Source organism: Lathyrus oleraceus, chromosome 7, assembly GCF_024323335.1.
Source record: "Lathyrus oleraceus cultivar Zhongwan6 chromosome 7, CAAS_Psat_ZW6_1.0, whole genome shotgun sequence".
NCBI lineage: Eukaryota > Viridiplantae > Streptophyta > Magnoliopsida > Fabales > Fabaceae > Lathyrus > Lathyrus oleraceus.
Window position 1 is genome coordinate 457965501 of NC_066585.1, and position 14184 is coordinate 457979684.

Below are 14184 nucleotides of genomic sequence, written 5' to 3' on the forward strand. Positions count from 1 at the left end.
CCAATGCTAAAATAAAACCCTAGTTTGGATCAACCACCAGCTTTGAATCTATGATGTTTGTATTAACATGAATGCATGATGCATATGAATGAAACATGAATAGGTACAGATGAATCTTAGGTCAAAGGTTGAGATGAAAAGGTGAAAGATGGAGGACAAATTTTGGGGTATAACAAACTCCACTACTAGACCATGAGATTGATAGATAGATTAGTCGGCCGACTACTTAGTTTAAAAATAAATAAAAAATGAATGAATTTATTACTTGTATAGACCAAAATGACCCTAATTTTTTTTTCTTTTATAGACCAAAATGGCCCTATTTTTTTTTTACCTTTATAGGCCAAAATGACCCTAACGTTACTCCAAATTACATCTATGTATCAAATTAATAAAGTCCCACGTATAATAACTAATATTGTGGATGAATTGTCAATTCACTCTAAAGAGAGTGGAAAAGCATCTTGATTTACAGGTATTCCTTCCTGATCCTGAAGCAAGCAAACAAGCAAAGCATATCCTAAATTTACACCACAAAACCCTAATTCCAGATCTAGATTCTGTTGCACCCGAACCTCCTCACACCGCTTTGCGTACGTATCTCTATTATATCTTCCTTCTACACTCACGCTACCTCATCACGGTTTCATTTACCAGAATCATTAATTTCGCTGCAAAATAGGTTTATATTATATTGAATTATCTATTGTTCGATTTCCATCATCATCATCATCATCATCATGTTTTCTGTGGTTGTTGCTCAAACAGGTCATGTTTAATTGAATCTCCGTTGTTCAAGGTTGTTGCATTTATAAATTCACCTGTTTACTCTGTTTTCCTGTTGTTGCATTTTGTTGAAAATGGTTTTAAATGATTTTTCTTTACTAATTCTGTCCCAAGTCTAAGATTAATTAACATGCATCATCATCAATCATCATAAAATAGCTCAATTTCATAGGTTTCATTGTTAGCATATGGAGATGAAAGTGTGGTCTATGTCGTAATTGTAAATAATACCTTTCTTATTTGTGTATGTATAGGAAAATAATAGACTTCAAGAATGCAAGAAAGGAATTGTCATTATTATAGTTGATTTATTTATTCCAGGAAGAAATTTGGAGGAAAGGTGAGATGATGAATAGCGTCTAACTAGGTAAATTGAGAGCCTTTATTTGAGTTCTTTCGTATTTCTTTTCTCTTTACTTGTAGGATTTGCCGGGGTTTTAAAAAACGGCCGTGTCGCGATCGCGTAAAGGTTTTTGCGATTTCGGCCGGTACAGGTATCACGACACTGATTGCGGCTGTCGCGATCGCGTAAAGGCTTTTGCGATTTCGGTACTGATTGCGGCTGTCGCGGTGTGAAATAACCATAATTTGTTCTTTAACATAAAAACGGTGACTGTGTTTTAAAACCCTATTTACCAAATTTTATGCACTTTTAGACCATTGTCCATTGCCATCAGCTCTGTCAAAGGGTCAAACTAGCAAGTTCCTAAATTAGGCAAGTTTTTCCTGTAGTAAATAGATCATGAATCCATGTGCAACTTGACCTTTCGTGTTACAGAACTCACACAAGGGCCTCTAAATCTATTTTCTTGACATTGAGGCCCTACACTCACACGAGCTTTTGATTGTTTAGCATATTGGGCTGACCGTGACATGAATCATTTTTCTTGAGAGGAACTTTCTTCACCCTCTGCGTCACTTTGGAAGTACACATTCCAAAACGAACACTTTTTTGTCGCCTGGATATGTATTTCCAGACAAAAACACAATAATTTTCCATTGTCATGCGTGGTTGTTTAGAAATGTGCTCTTCTTTACCTTTTTTACTGTGTTAGTATCTGTAATCCCATGAGCTTATATTGTCTATTACTTGAAAACAGTACATATGATGGCCAACCAAGAGGATCAAAACGAATCTGAATGGATAGATAGAATAAGATCTGAAGGTGCCATTCCATTTCTTGATCCAGGTAAGTGTTCAAATGGTTGGACTTCGCCACCTGGAGATGCATTCATGGTTAGAGGTCCTGAATATTTTACTACAAAAGTTAAGATTCCAGCAAGCGGTTATCTGCTCAAACCTCTTGGATTTGATTGGATAACAAGTTCAACAAAAATCGGTGAGATATTAAAGCATCCAAATAGCAGAGTTAGGAAGGTGATTGAAAACGAGTTTCCCGATGGCGATAGGCCTTTCGTGTGGGCATTCAATCTTCAACTTCCAACCAAAGATAACTATAGCGCTGTTGCATATTTTACAAACAAAGAGCCTATTGTTGAGGGGTCACTAATGGACAGATTCTTGAAAGGTGATGATGCTTTTAGAAACTCAAGACTCAAGTTGATTGCCAATATTGTTAATGGTCCTTGGATTGTGAGAAAAGCAGTTGGGGAGCAAGCAATTTGCATAATTGGGCATGCACTTTCATGTAAATACAGCGTGACAAAGAATTTCATGGAAGTAGATATTGATATTGGATCTTCTATGGTCGCATCTGCAATAGTTCATTTGGCATTTGGTTATGTGACAACTTTGACGGTTGACCTGGCTTTTCTTATAGAGGGACAAACTGAATCAGAGCTTCCAGAAAAACTCTTGGGTGCATTCAGATTTTCGAACCTTGATCCTGCTTCTGCTAGACCAATTGAGCCATCGTCTGTTTCCAGCACTGCTAGTTTACAAAAATCTTTGCCCACAAGATTGTGGTATTCAATTGGGCACATTCTTCATTCGGGTTCTCAAGAAGACGGTTCTTCGAGCTCACAAAAGTCTAATTAAAATTGCGGATCAAGAAGTTGTATAGATATTTTGGGTCCAAACATACGTACATATGCAGTGTTTCCAACTCAAATTTCAAACAAGGGTTATATTTGCATACTTAAGTTTGAATCCATTTCAACTGCGTGTGATATGAAGGTAAAAATTTAGTTTGCAAATGTTCCCGGGTGAAAACCGAACAAGAGCTATACTCATGTTTTGCTTTGCAAACATAAGTTGAACAGTTTTCGATGGCAATCCAAACATACATGAGAGTTGAAAGAAAATGAGCCTATTCGATTTTTGGTTCCATCAGTAGCTTGCTTGTATTTTAGTTAATTTATTATGACATTTATAGTTGTAGGCTTGTAAACACAATTACTAGAATCATGTCTTTCTTACAACCTCATCTTGATTACAACATTTTATCTTTCTTCTCTGGCTTCGAGTAAATCGCGTCAAAAGAGCTTGTTATCTTATATGGCTACAGAAAATTAAAGTGGCATCAAAATATTTTGTTTGTATTTCTGGTTATTATGTATCTCTCGTTTAATAATTTATCTTTGAAATAGATTTATAGTTGACAAAAGAAGTCTTTGTATACAAACTAAAATCATGACATATGTTGTCTGGTTATTCTCTCTTCATTCCAATTATGTCTTTCATAATCAGTGTGCCACATTTCTACTAAAAGAAAAACAAATCACACATGATTTAAGTTGATTTTCATGAGCAATTGGGTTGGCCTTTTTAATTAAATAACTAATACTCTGAACTTAAAACTAATTTGTATTCTGACTTTAATCTGTTTTAAGCAAAAATTCTGTGATTATTTGTGGTTAGTTTACTTCAAGAATGGATCTTTTGAAGAATTTTTGGTTGCATTTAATTTGTGCAATTGCGACCTAGATTAAAGTTAAAGATGACTAATATGAATATCACTTAGAATGAAATGCCTTATTCATGCAGAAAATTATGAATCATGTCCATAGGAAAACAGTTCCAACAGGATTTCTTTCAACATCTTCGATTTTTATTTTAAAAACAGTAGTTGAATTATAACAGTAATATTTTCATTTAAAAAACAATCACAATCATTGTAGAAGCTAGATACTTCCATGGCTAAGCATAAATTGTCAAATTTATTCTTTTATTCCTACCACAAATTCACAACATTGCATTTCAGTGATATTATCCTCATATTTGTGTGTGAGCATTCAAATTTTTTATTCTTAAACAATGTGAGATGCAAGATTTTTTAGTGTAATAGAACACCGATCAACATTTACAATTCACACTTTTGTCATTATTTATAAACTAACTTAAGTTTTGATTCCAAAATACAGAGATTTTTTGATGCAGTGCAATACCAATTGTTTGTCAATATGATTTTACATAATGAAGACCCAAATTCATGGCTACAATCATAGGAAGAACAACTTTTTGTCCCAACTATGTTCGGAGTTTCTATTTGAATATTTACACAATGAATAATCATCATTCCATGACAGCAAAAACAACATCAACAATAAGCTTAGTAAGAAAACAGAAATACATTAGCATGTTAAACTCTTGAAAGGAGCAATGTAGCAGGACATTTGCAAGGAGCAATGTCACTTTCATTAAATTGGCATACAAATATTCATAATCATAAAGCTAAAGGTGCAAACTCTTGAAACAAATATTAACGAAGCTTTGAACAAATTCTATATCGGAAAAATTGGAGTCATATTGCTATCAAATTTGATATTGTCGAGGTTACATAACAATGATATATCAGTTCAATATTAGACAATTTCAACATTTCCATCCGGCAATGCATTCATCTGCAGGGTTCTGCCATTGCTGGATGCCAGAAACCGTACAGACGGTAACGAAGGATCAGTAACAGATTCAATATCAATGAAGTTGAGTTCATATGCACCAGATTTCTTCAAACTAAAAACAAAGACAACAATAATCCAACCCAATAACGAAAGAGCCCAGTAATTCGTCATCCCGTGAATCAAACCCCAAGCTATAGCATATCCAACAACAATCCCAGATAAATGACCGATAAAACTTGCCTGAGGAACAATAATCGAAGTGAAAACAAGCGATTCAAACGGAGCGAAACTAATAGGAAGCGAAAGTAATCCAAAGAGATCCAGCTTCGAAGAAGGTTGCTTCACAGAAAGAATCGTCATCCAACCGAAAACAACACAGGAATAACCAACAGCCGTCACTCGACGAAAATACTCAACCTTGAATCTTTGAATCAACAAATGATACATTGCTAGAACCAACATTCCTGATACTACAACCAACACAAGTGTATACTGCAAATAATACTCAACACCAAGACCAACATGATCCAATTGCTCTACCACACCAAGACTCCATAGTGCACTCATATTGAAAACAAGATGAATTATACTTATATGAGAAAATGCAGAAGTGATTATTCGCCAGTATTGTCCTTCAATTGCAGTCTCATAACTCAAACCAACATGTGAATAACCAATGTTTTTCTTCTGTATATAAAACCAAATTGCACTACATATTCCAATAACACAACTTGTTGCTGGTTTTTCCAAGATCTCATAAATCAAAGGCTTCCCCATTTCCCCAAATCCCTAAAATCACTTCTAATTTCTACACTTGAGCAAGCAATTCCAAAAAATTAACACTTTAGCAAAAAGGGTGAGTAAAATTTCAATCAAACAAAACCCAAAATTTTATACAATCAAATACTCTCAAATTCAAGGGTTTTTATTCACTTTTTTTCCCTTTCTAGAAAACACTTAAATCAGCGAGACCCATCAAATGAAAAATTGTACAATCTTCGTTAACCATATAAACAGAAACTTATCTCCAAAAAGAAAATGGACTGCGCGAAAACAATACCAGAAAGGATGCGTCTTTGTCTTCAGAACAGTGAAGAATCTCAATTGTGTGAAACGGTTAAAGGGCTTGTACTGAGATTCGGGAAGCGAAAATGGGGTTTTTGTTGTGAGAAATGAAGAATCGGATTGAGAAGAAGACTGATCTTGATTCAGCTACTAGACGGTTCCTTATTGTTGTTGAATGGCCTAAGCTTCCTGAAGAAGTAAGTGAGTTTTTAATTACCAATTTTTCATCTATATCTTCGTAATAACAATTTATTAAAGTATTTCTTACGTCATCCATTGATTTTAGAGTTGCGAAATGCATCTCCGAACGTATTTCAACACACATTTAATAAGGTAGTTATATTTTTGGAGAGACATACCAATATCCGACTCAATAGAAAAATAATTTTTCAAAATGAAATGACATTCATAACATAAAATAAACATTACAATGATGATTTCGACATAAACTATAATATTAGATTTCAATATCCTGGAGGACGCTTGCACATCTTAAGAATATCTTCGACTGATATTTGTAGCGTCGCTTCCAACTTGAGCGAAACTTTTGTTTCGAAACGGAAATACGTATTATACATAGCCCTAACACCCGCTTGCGTCTTAAGCTCAAATTTGCTGAACTCAATCTTCCCTCCGTTGTCAATCGACGAGGAACGGTACTTGAGCTTCACAATCCTTCGTTGTCTCCGTAAGATAGAAGATAATGGATTTCGTCTTAGATATCTTCGAAGGAGATGAAATTAGTGAGCTTAAACGTTCGCCCGAGTGTAGAGCCGGAGAATGAGACATTTGCGACATACCAATGGATGTTTATTTGTGACATTTGAGAAATTTTCAGTTTGTGTGATATAACATAAGAGTACCTAAATTTATAGAAGGCAAAGATCAATATGGACCACTCATTTACTGACATATCGATTCCGGAGATATAACTCAGGAATCACACCATATTATCTTGTTCAGAAGATGCATTTCTGGAATTTGTCCTGAACCAATTTCAAAACAGAACACTAAAATATAACCTATTTTTCCATTGACAAAAACACAAATGTTGTCATGGGGAAGATAAAAAATGCATAAAGACAAAATATGAACAAAAGGTGAATATATAACACTTCATTTATATTGAGACACAATTACATACAATTATTTATTCGGTTAAACAAGAAATTAAAACGAATCGAAACATATGTCGTCGGCTAAATCTATAGGTGGTACCCCCTTGGAATTTTGTGCATTTGATTCTTTTTCAATGTTCAATCTCTTGAATTCTTGCATCCTTTCCATAAAATGATCCGGTCAAGTCTCGACTTTTGTGGTTGAATGATCCGTCCACTCCGGTGATGTAACTGGTATAGGGCATCCTGATTTCAAGTAAACTTGAACAAAATGACTTGATTTTGAAAGGAACCCAATACACATGATATGATCATTTGGATTTTGGGGTGGGGCAGTGCGTAGTGGTAAAAAGGTTTTTGAAAAACCGTAGCATGTCAGATCAACACACACTCTATCATACGTATATGCTATTAGGTGACTCACTTTAGGGAAGCGCATCCATTTTGCCTCTGGTGCCAAACCGCTCAAGCAAGGAACAAGAGACTCATAAACTGCATCAAATTTTTATTTATTTCCGTACAACCGTGTATGATTCTTTATGTGTATTCTGTAACACCCCAATTAAAATAAGCTAATTATTTAATTTAAATTAATATTTTATTTATTAATTTAATTGAATAATTAGAAGTTTGGATTAATAATATTATTATTTTGGAATAATAATTATTGGGATTATTATTATTGGATTATTATTTTTATTATTGGAATAAAGTGGAAATCAGTAAAAAGGTCCCATTTAGTAAGAAGGTTATTGTTTTTCACGTGAAAAGGAAAAAGAGACAGAACGTGGAAAAGGGCAAAAAGAGAACCAGAGAACGAAGGTTGAAGGAAGGAGAAGCTTGGAGCTCAGAGGCTGCCGGATTAACTCAGGTAAGGGGGGTTTATCGTTGATTGACGGGTATTATATGATAATATGTCATGGGTAGTGATAGACCTTTAATTTACCTTTGAATTGGATGATTATGATGAATTTGTGGAAATAATTGATGAACGAAATTGGGTGATAATCGAAAGAAATTCGTAAGAATTGTATGTGATAATGTTATGAGTTGTGAAATCGAATTGGGGAATGGTTCGGGTTAGATGATATGAGTGATTTCGGTGTAGATGTGGACTGTGGAAGGTTAGATCGAATAGAACTCGTAGCAGAAAAGCCATTGCAGATCTGAGAATGCTGGTTTCTGGTCATACGCGTATGGCACTAGGCAATACGCGTATGAGATGGCTGTTACGCGTATGGCGCTAGGCAATACGCGTATGGATGAGGAAGATGAAATTTTGAACGTAAAATGGTCTCTGGTGGTACGCGTATGGGGAAGTGATACGCGTAGCATACGCGTATGGAATTGGGCAATACGCGTATGGCTGGGTCAGGATTTGGGCAATACGCGTATGGGCATAGGCGATACGCGTATGGACAGGACTGTGATTTCCTGTGCTGTTGTGGTACAGTTTTTGACTGGTTAGGCTGAGTAGTGAGACTTAGCTGAGGTATGATGTAATCGGGATCAATTCCCGTTGTTTTGAGTAGTATAGTTATTAGTAGAGTGTGCTAATACTGTATTTGATTTCATAGCATGTTGTGATATGCTTTTGTGATAAATGTATTGACAATATGTGTTGGTTGGTGTGCATTACACTGTAAATGTATCAGTTATGTATGCATCTGTGAATAGACTGTCATATGTCTATTCTTGAGTTGTTGTTGTTGTTGTTGCATTGCTAGGTGATTAGAATGCATAGTCTAGCCGTTGGGGCTGTAGCTAATTCCCATTGTGAGGAATTAGTGAGTTGTGGATTGTTGTTGATGCTTGCATACTAAATGAGTAGCGTGCATAGTCTAGCCTTTGGGGCTGTAGCTAATTCCCATGGTGAGGAATTAGTGAGTGAGTCATTAGATCTCAATGAGTGGGACTAGTGAGCTCAGTAGCCGTATCCAGAGGGATCGGTGAGCTTGGACTATATGTTCAAGAAGAGTCGGTACCGCATGTGTAGAGTCTCATTGCATAATGAATGCATGGCATAGCCGGTGGGGCTGTAGCTACTTCCCATTGTGAGGAATTAGTGAGTTAATCGTCGTGTTGTGTTATTGGTGTGGAGCATGGGTTGAGATTATATACCTATATATATGTTGTATGTTATTATTGAATATGATGTTGCGTTGATACTGCCGTTATGGAGTGTGTAGTCTGGTTGGGGTGATTTGATGCGTCAATTACTTAACATTACTTAATGTTGTATAATGCCTGTTATATTGATTGAGGAACTCACCCTTACACTATTTTTCAGGTAACCAGCTATGAGTGAATAGAAGTTAATGCTTGGAGTCTAGAGTAGTCTCCTAAGGGGTCATGCTCTGATAGGTGTAACATCGGGATGGGATGTTTGAATATGTTTGATTTTTGTTGTTGATCAACTTTACATTTAAAGTGGTACATGATTTAAATGTTGATTTTTAGTATCCGCTGCGAATTATGCAAAGAACCTTATTTGGATTAAATAAATGAGCATGACAGGTTATTTTGATGAATGTTGTGAAATAATTGTGTGACACCCTTCGGGGCATAATTACTCTGATTAATGTGTTATTATTTTTAATTAAATATTTTGGGGTATTTAGAAGGGTGTTACATTAGTGGTATCAGAGCCTGGTTGGTCGAGTCGAGTCATAATTATTCTGTTTCCCCTGTACGGGATAGGTGTTGTGTAACCCTATCAGTACTTATTGTTTAGCTTGTTTGGGTTTCAGAATAGAGATGGCTGGAAGAGGTAGAGATGATGCTGCGATTGCTGAGGCTCTGGGTATGCTAGCTGGAGTACTTGGAGGGAATCCGAATGTTATGGGAATGGGAGCGGCTCGTCAGTTGAGTGAGTTCCAGAAGAACAATCCTCCAATGTTCAAAGGAGCATACGATCCAGATGGTGCTCAGAAGTGGTTGAAGGAGATAGAGAGAATCTTCCGAGTAACTGAGTGTGCTGATAACCAGAAGGTCAGGTTCGGTACACATATGCTGTCGGAAGAAGCTGATGATTGGTGGGTTGCGACCCGCACTGAGTTGGAAACTGCTGGTAATGCTGATATTTCTTGGGCTGTGTTCCGAGAGAGATTTCTGAGGAAGTATTTTCCCGAGGATGTCAGAGGAAAGAAAGAGATAGAATTCTTGGAATTGAAGCAGGGTAGCAGGTCTGTTACGGAGTATGCTGCGAAGTTCACAGAGCTGTCAAAGTACTATACTCCTTATAGTGAGGCTGCGGGAGAATTTTCGAAGTGTGTGAAGTTTGAGAACGGGTTGCGTCCCGAGATCAAGCAGGCAATTGGATATCAGCGAATCAGGGTGTTTTCTGATTTGGTTGACTGTTGCAGGATTTTTGAACAGGATTCCAAAGCCAGAGCAGAGAGCTATCAGCAGAGGGTTGATAGGAAGGGTAAGAATCAGGTTGATCGTGGGAAACCGTATGCAGCTGGCAAAGGTTTTCAGAAGCAGAGTGGGATGAAGAGGCCTAGTGGGGGAGATTCTAGTGCTCCTGTTAAGTGTTACAGATGTGGTCGGGCTGGACATCGTGTTCATGAGTGTACCAGTGCTGAGATGAAATGTTTCAAGTGTGGAAAAGGTGGTCATTTGGCTGCAGAATGCCGGTTGAAGACTGTGACTTGTTTCAACTGTGGAGAGTTGGGTCATATCAGTCCACAGTGTCCTAAGCCGAAGAAAGAGAATCAGTCAGGAGGCAAGGTTTTTGCTTTGTCAGGTTCTGAGACTTCTGCAGATGATCGTTTGATCCGAGGTACGTGTTATATTAATGGCTTTCCTCTTGTAGCTATTATTGACACAGGTGCAACTCATTCTTTTATATCCTTGGATTGTGCTGTGAAACTTAAGTTAGGGATATCTGAGATGTTGGGTAGTATGGTGATTGATACTCCTGCGAAGGGTTCAGTGACTACTACTTCTGTTTGTTTGAATTGTCCCTTGAGTATTTTTGGTAGAGCCTTTGGGATAGATCTTGTGTGTCTTCCATTAGTGCAGATTGACGTTATTCTGGGTATGAACTGGTTGGTGTTCAACCGAGTTTCTATCAACTGTTTTGATAAGACTGTGATATTTCCTGAGATTGAGGAAGGAAAGAGTTTATTTCTATCTGCAAGGCAGGTGAATGAGGAAGTGGCAGATGGGGCAGAGTTGTTTATGCTGTTAGCGACTTTGGAAGCTAAAGATAAACTGGTGATTGGCGATCTAGCTGTAGTGTGTGATTTTCCTGAGGTGTTTCCGGAAGAAGTGAATGAATTGCCACCAGAACGTGAAGTTGAGTTCTCGATTGATTTGGTACCTGGTACTAGACCAATATCGATGGCTCCGTACCGTATGTCTGCTGTTGAGTTAGCTGAATTGAAGAGTCAGTTGGAAGACCTGTTGGATAAGAAATTTATTCGTCCGAGTGTGTCACCATGGGGTGCACCAGTGTTGTTGGTTAAGAAGAAAGAAGGTACGATGAGGTTGTGTGTGGACTACAGGCAATTGAATAAAGTGACGATCAAGAATCGGTATCCTTTGCCGAGGATTGATGACTTGATGGATCAGTTGGTTGGTGCGAGTGTGTTCAGCAAGATAGATTTGAGATCTGGGTATCATCAGATACGTGTGAAAACTGAGGATATTCAGAAGACTGCTTTCAGAACAAGGTATGGACATTATGAGTATTCTGTAATGCCTTTTGGTGTGACTAATGCGCCTGGAGTATTTATGGAGTATATGAATAGGATTTTCCATCCGTACCTAGATCAGTTTGTTGTGGTGTTTATCGATGACATTTTGGTGTATTCGAAATCTGAAGAAGAGCATGCTGAACATTTGAGAGTGGTGTTGGAAGTTCTACGAGAAAAGAAGTTATTTGCTAAACTGTCTAAGTGTGAATTTTGGTTAGAAGAGGTTAGTTTTCTTGGCCATGTGATTTCAAGAGGTGGTGTTGCTGTTGATCCTTCTAAGATAGAAGCGGTGTCTAAGTGGGAAGCTCCGAAGTCAGTTTCTGAGATAAGAAGTTTTCTTGGACTTGCAGGTTACTATAGGAAGTTTATTGAGGGATTCTCTAAGTTGGCATTACCGTTGACAATGTTGACCAGAAAGGGGCAAGCGTTTGTTTGGGACTCAAAATGTGAAGAAGGTTTCCAAGAGTTAAAGAGAAGGTTAACTACTGCTCCTATTCTGATATTACCAAGTTCGTCGGAACTATTTGAGGTTTACTGTGATGCTTCATTGTTGGGTTTAGGTGGTGTGTTGATGCAGAATAAGCAGGTTATAGCTTATGCTTCGAGACAGCTAAGGGTTCATGAGAGGAACTATCCGACACATGATTTGGAGTTGGCAGCTGTGGTATTCGTTCTGAAATTGTGGAGGCATTATTTGTATGGATCAAGATTTGAGGTTTTCAGTGACCATAAGAGTTTAAAGTATTTGTTTGATCAGAAAGAGCTGAATATGAGACAGAGAAGATGGTTAGAATTCCTGAAGGATTATGACTTTGGTTTGAATTACCATCCGGGTAAAGCAAATGTAGTAGCTGATGCATTGAGTCGGAAATCATTGCATATGTCTATGTTAATGGTTAAGGAATTGGATTTAATTGAGCAGTTTAGAGACTTGAGTTTGGTGTGTGAGAGTACTCACAATAGTGTTAAATTGGGAATGCTGAAGTTAACAAGTGGTATTCTGGATGAGATCAGAAAGGGTCAGAAATCCGATATGCTTTTGGTGGATAAGCTGACTGTAGTGAATCAAGGTCAGGGTGGTGAATTCAGAGTTGATGAGAATGGTGTTTTGAGATTTGGTGATCGGGTGTGTATTCCGGATGTTACTGAGCTTAAGAAGAGTATTCTTGAAGAAGGACATCGTAGTGGTTTGAGTATTCATCCTGGAGCTACGAAGATGTACCATGATTTGAAAAGGTTATTTTGGTGGCCGGGAATGAAAAGAGAAATTGCAAGTTTTGTGTATTCCTGTTTGACTTGTCAGAAGTCGAAGATTGAGCATCAGAAGCCGTCTGGGCTAATGCAACCGTTGGCTATTCCAGAGTGGAAGTGGGACAGTATCAGTATGGATTTTGTTTCTGGTTTGCCAAGGACAAGTAAGAATTTTGAGGCTATTTGGGTGATTGTTGATAGATTGACGAAGTCGGCTCATTTCATTCCGATTAGAATGGATTATCCGTTGGAGAGACTAGCTGAGTTGTATATTGAGAAGATTGTGAGTTTGCATGGTATTCCGTCTAGTATTGTTTCGGACAGAGATCCTAGATTTACCTCGAAGTTTTGGGAAGGTTTGCAGAGGGCTTTGGGAACTAAGCTGAGATTGAGTTCTGCATATCATCCGCAGACTGATGGTCAGACTGAGAGGACGATTCAGTCGTTAGAGGATCTTTTGAGAGCTTGTGTTTTGGAAAAAGGAGGTGCTTGGGATTGTTATTTGCCGTTGATTGAGTTTACCTACAACAATAGTTTTCATTCAAGTATTGGTATGGCACCGTTTGAAGCTTTGTACGGTAGGAGATGTCGGACGCCTTTATGTTGGTATGAGTCCGGTGAGAGTGCTGTGGTTGGACCGGAGATTGTTCAGCAAACTACAGAAAAGATTAAGATGATTCAGGATAAGATGAGAATTGCTCAAAGTCGTCAGAAGAGTTATCATGATAGGAGGAGGAAGTCACTTGAGTTCCAAGAGGGAGATCATGTGTTTCTTCGTGTTACTCCGATAACTGGTGTTGGTCGAGCCTTGAAGTCGAAGAAGTTGACACCTCGATTTATTGGTCCTTATCAGATCTTGGAGAGGATAGGAGAGGTAGCCTATCGTATCGCTTTACCGCCGTCGCTTGCGAATTTGCATGAGGTTTTTCATGTGTCTCAGTTGAGGAGATACATTCATGATCCGTCGCATGTTGTCCAAATAGATGATGTGCAGGTGAGAGATAACCTGACTGTTGAGACATCACCTACGCGGATTGAGGATCGAGAACTGAAGCAGTTGCGGGGTAAAGAGATTGCCTTAGTGAAGGTAGCTTGGGGAGGACCAGCAGGTGGCAATGTGACTTGGGAACTTGAGAGTCAGATGAAGGAGTCTTATCTGGAGTTGTTCGCTTGAGGTGTGTTTTCGAGGACGAAAACTCTTTTAGTGGGGGAGAGTTGTAACACCCCAATTAAAATAAGCTAATTATTTAATTTAAATTAATATTTTATTTATTAATTTAATTGAATAATTAGAAGTTTGGATTAATAATATTATTATTTTGGAATAATAATTATTGGGATTATTATTATTGGATTATTATTTTTATTATTGGAATAAAGTGGAAATCAGTAAAAAGGTCCCATTTAGTAAGAAGGTTATTGTTTTTCACGTGAAAAGGAAAAAGAGACAGAACGTG

At 37.6% G+C, this 14184-nt stretch overlaps 2 protein-coding genes across 8 annotated transcripts; one reads left to right on the plus strand and one right to left on the minus strand.

Moving 5' to 3' along the window:
* Positions 1-398: 398 nt before the first annotated feature.
* Positions 399-3298, plus strand: LOC127100547 (protein ENHANCED DISEASE RESISTANCE 2-like). 7 transcript variants are annotated; one of them, XM_051037769.1, is made up of 4 exons: positions 449-593; positions 769-799; positions 1041-1153; positions 1887-3298. In XM_051037769.1, exon 4 carries the CDS (start codon positions 1892-1894, stop codon positions 2783-2785), a length of 894 nt encoding a protein of 297 aa, XP_050893726.1. In that variant the 5' UTR covers positions 449-593; positions 769-799; positions 1041-1153; positions 1887-1891; the 3' UTR covers positions 2786-3298. The 7 variants fall into 7 exon arrangements, with proteins under 7 accessions (XP_050893722.1, XP_050893728.1, XP_050893723.1 ...); XM_051037770.1 differs by having other exon boundaries at positions 1041-1126; XM_051037771.1 differs by lacking the exon at positions 769-799 and having other exon boundaries at positions 445-593.
* Positions 3299-4298: 1000 nt separating this feature from the next.
* LOC127100550 (RHOMBOID-like protein 13) lies at positions 4299-5904 on the minus strand. The gene has a single exon (XM_051037772.1). The coding sequence runs from the start codon at positions 5365-5367 to the stop codon at positions 4552-4554; it is 816 nt and encodes a 271-aa protein (XP_050893729.1). The 5' UTR covers positions 5368-5904; the 3' UTR covers positions 4299-4551.
* Positions 5905-14184: the final 8280 nt, after the last annotated feature.

Excerpts from the sequence above, each read along its gene's own strand:
- LOC127100547 (XM_051037765.1), top strand. The coding sequence starts at position 425 with ATGAATTGTCAATTCACTCTAAAGAGAGTGGAAAAGCATCTTGATTTA. Across the intron at positions 594-1,886 it reads ACCTCCTCACACCGCTTTGC|TACATATGATGGCCAACCAA; the intron begins GTACGTATCTCT and ends ACTTGAAAACAG.
- LOC127100550 (XM_051037772.1), bottom strand. The coding sequence starts at position 5,367 with ATGGGGAAGCCTTTGATTTATGAGATCTTGGAAAAACCAGCAACAAGT.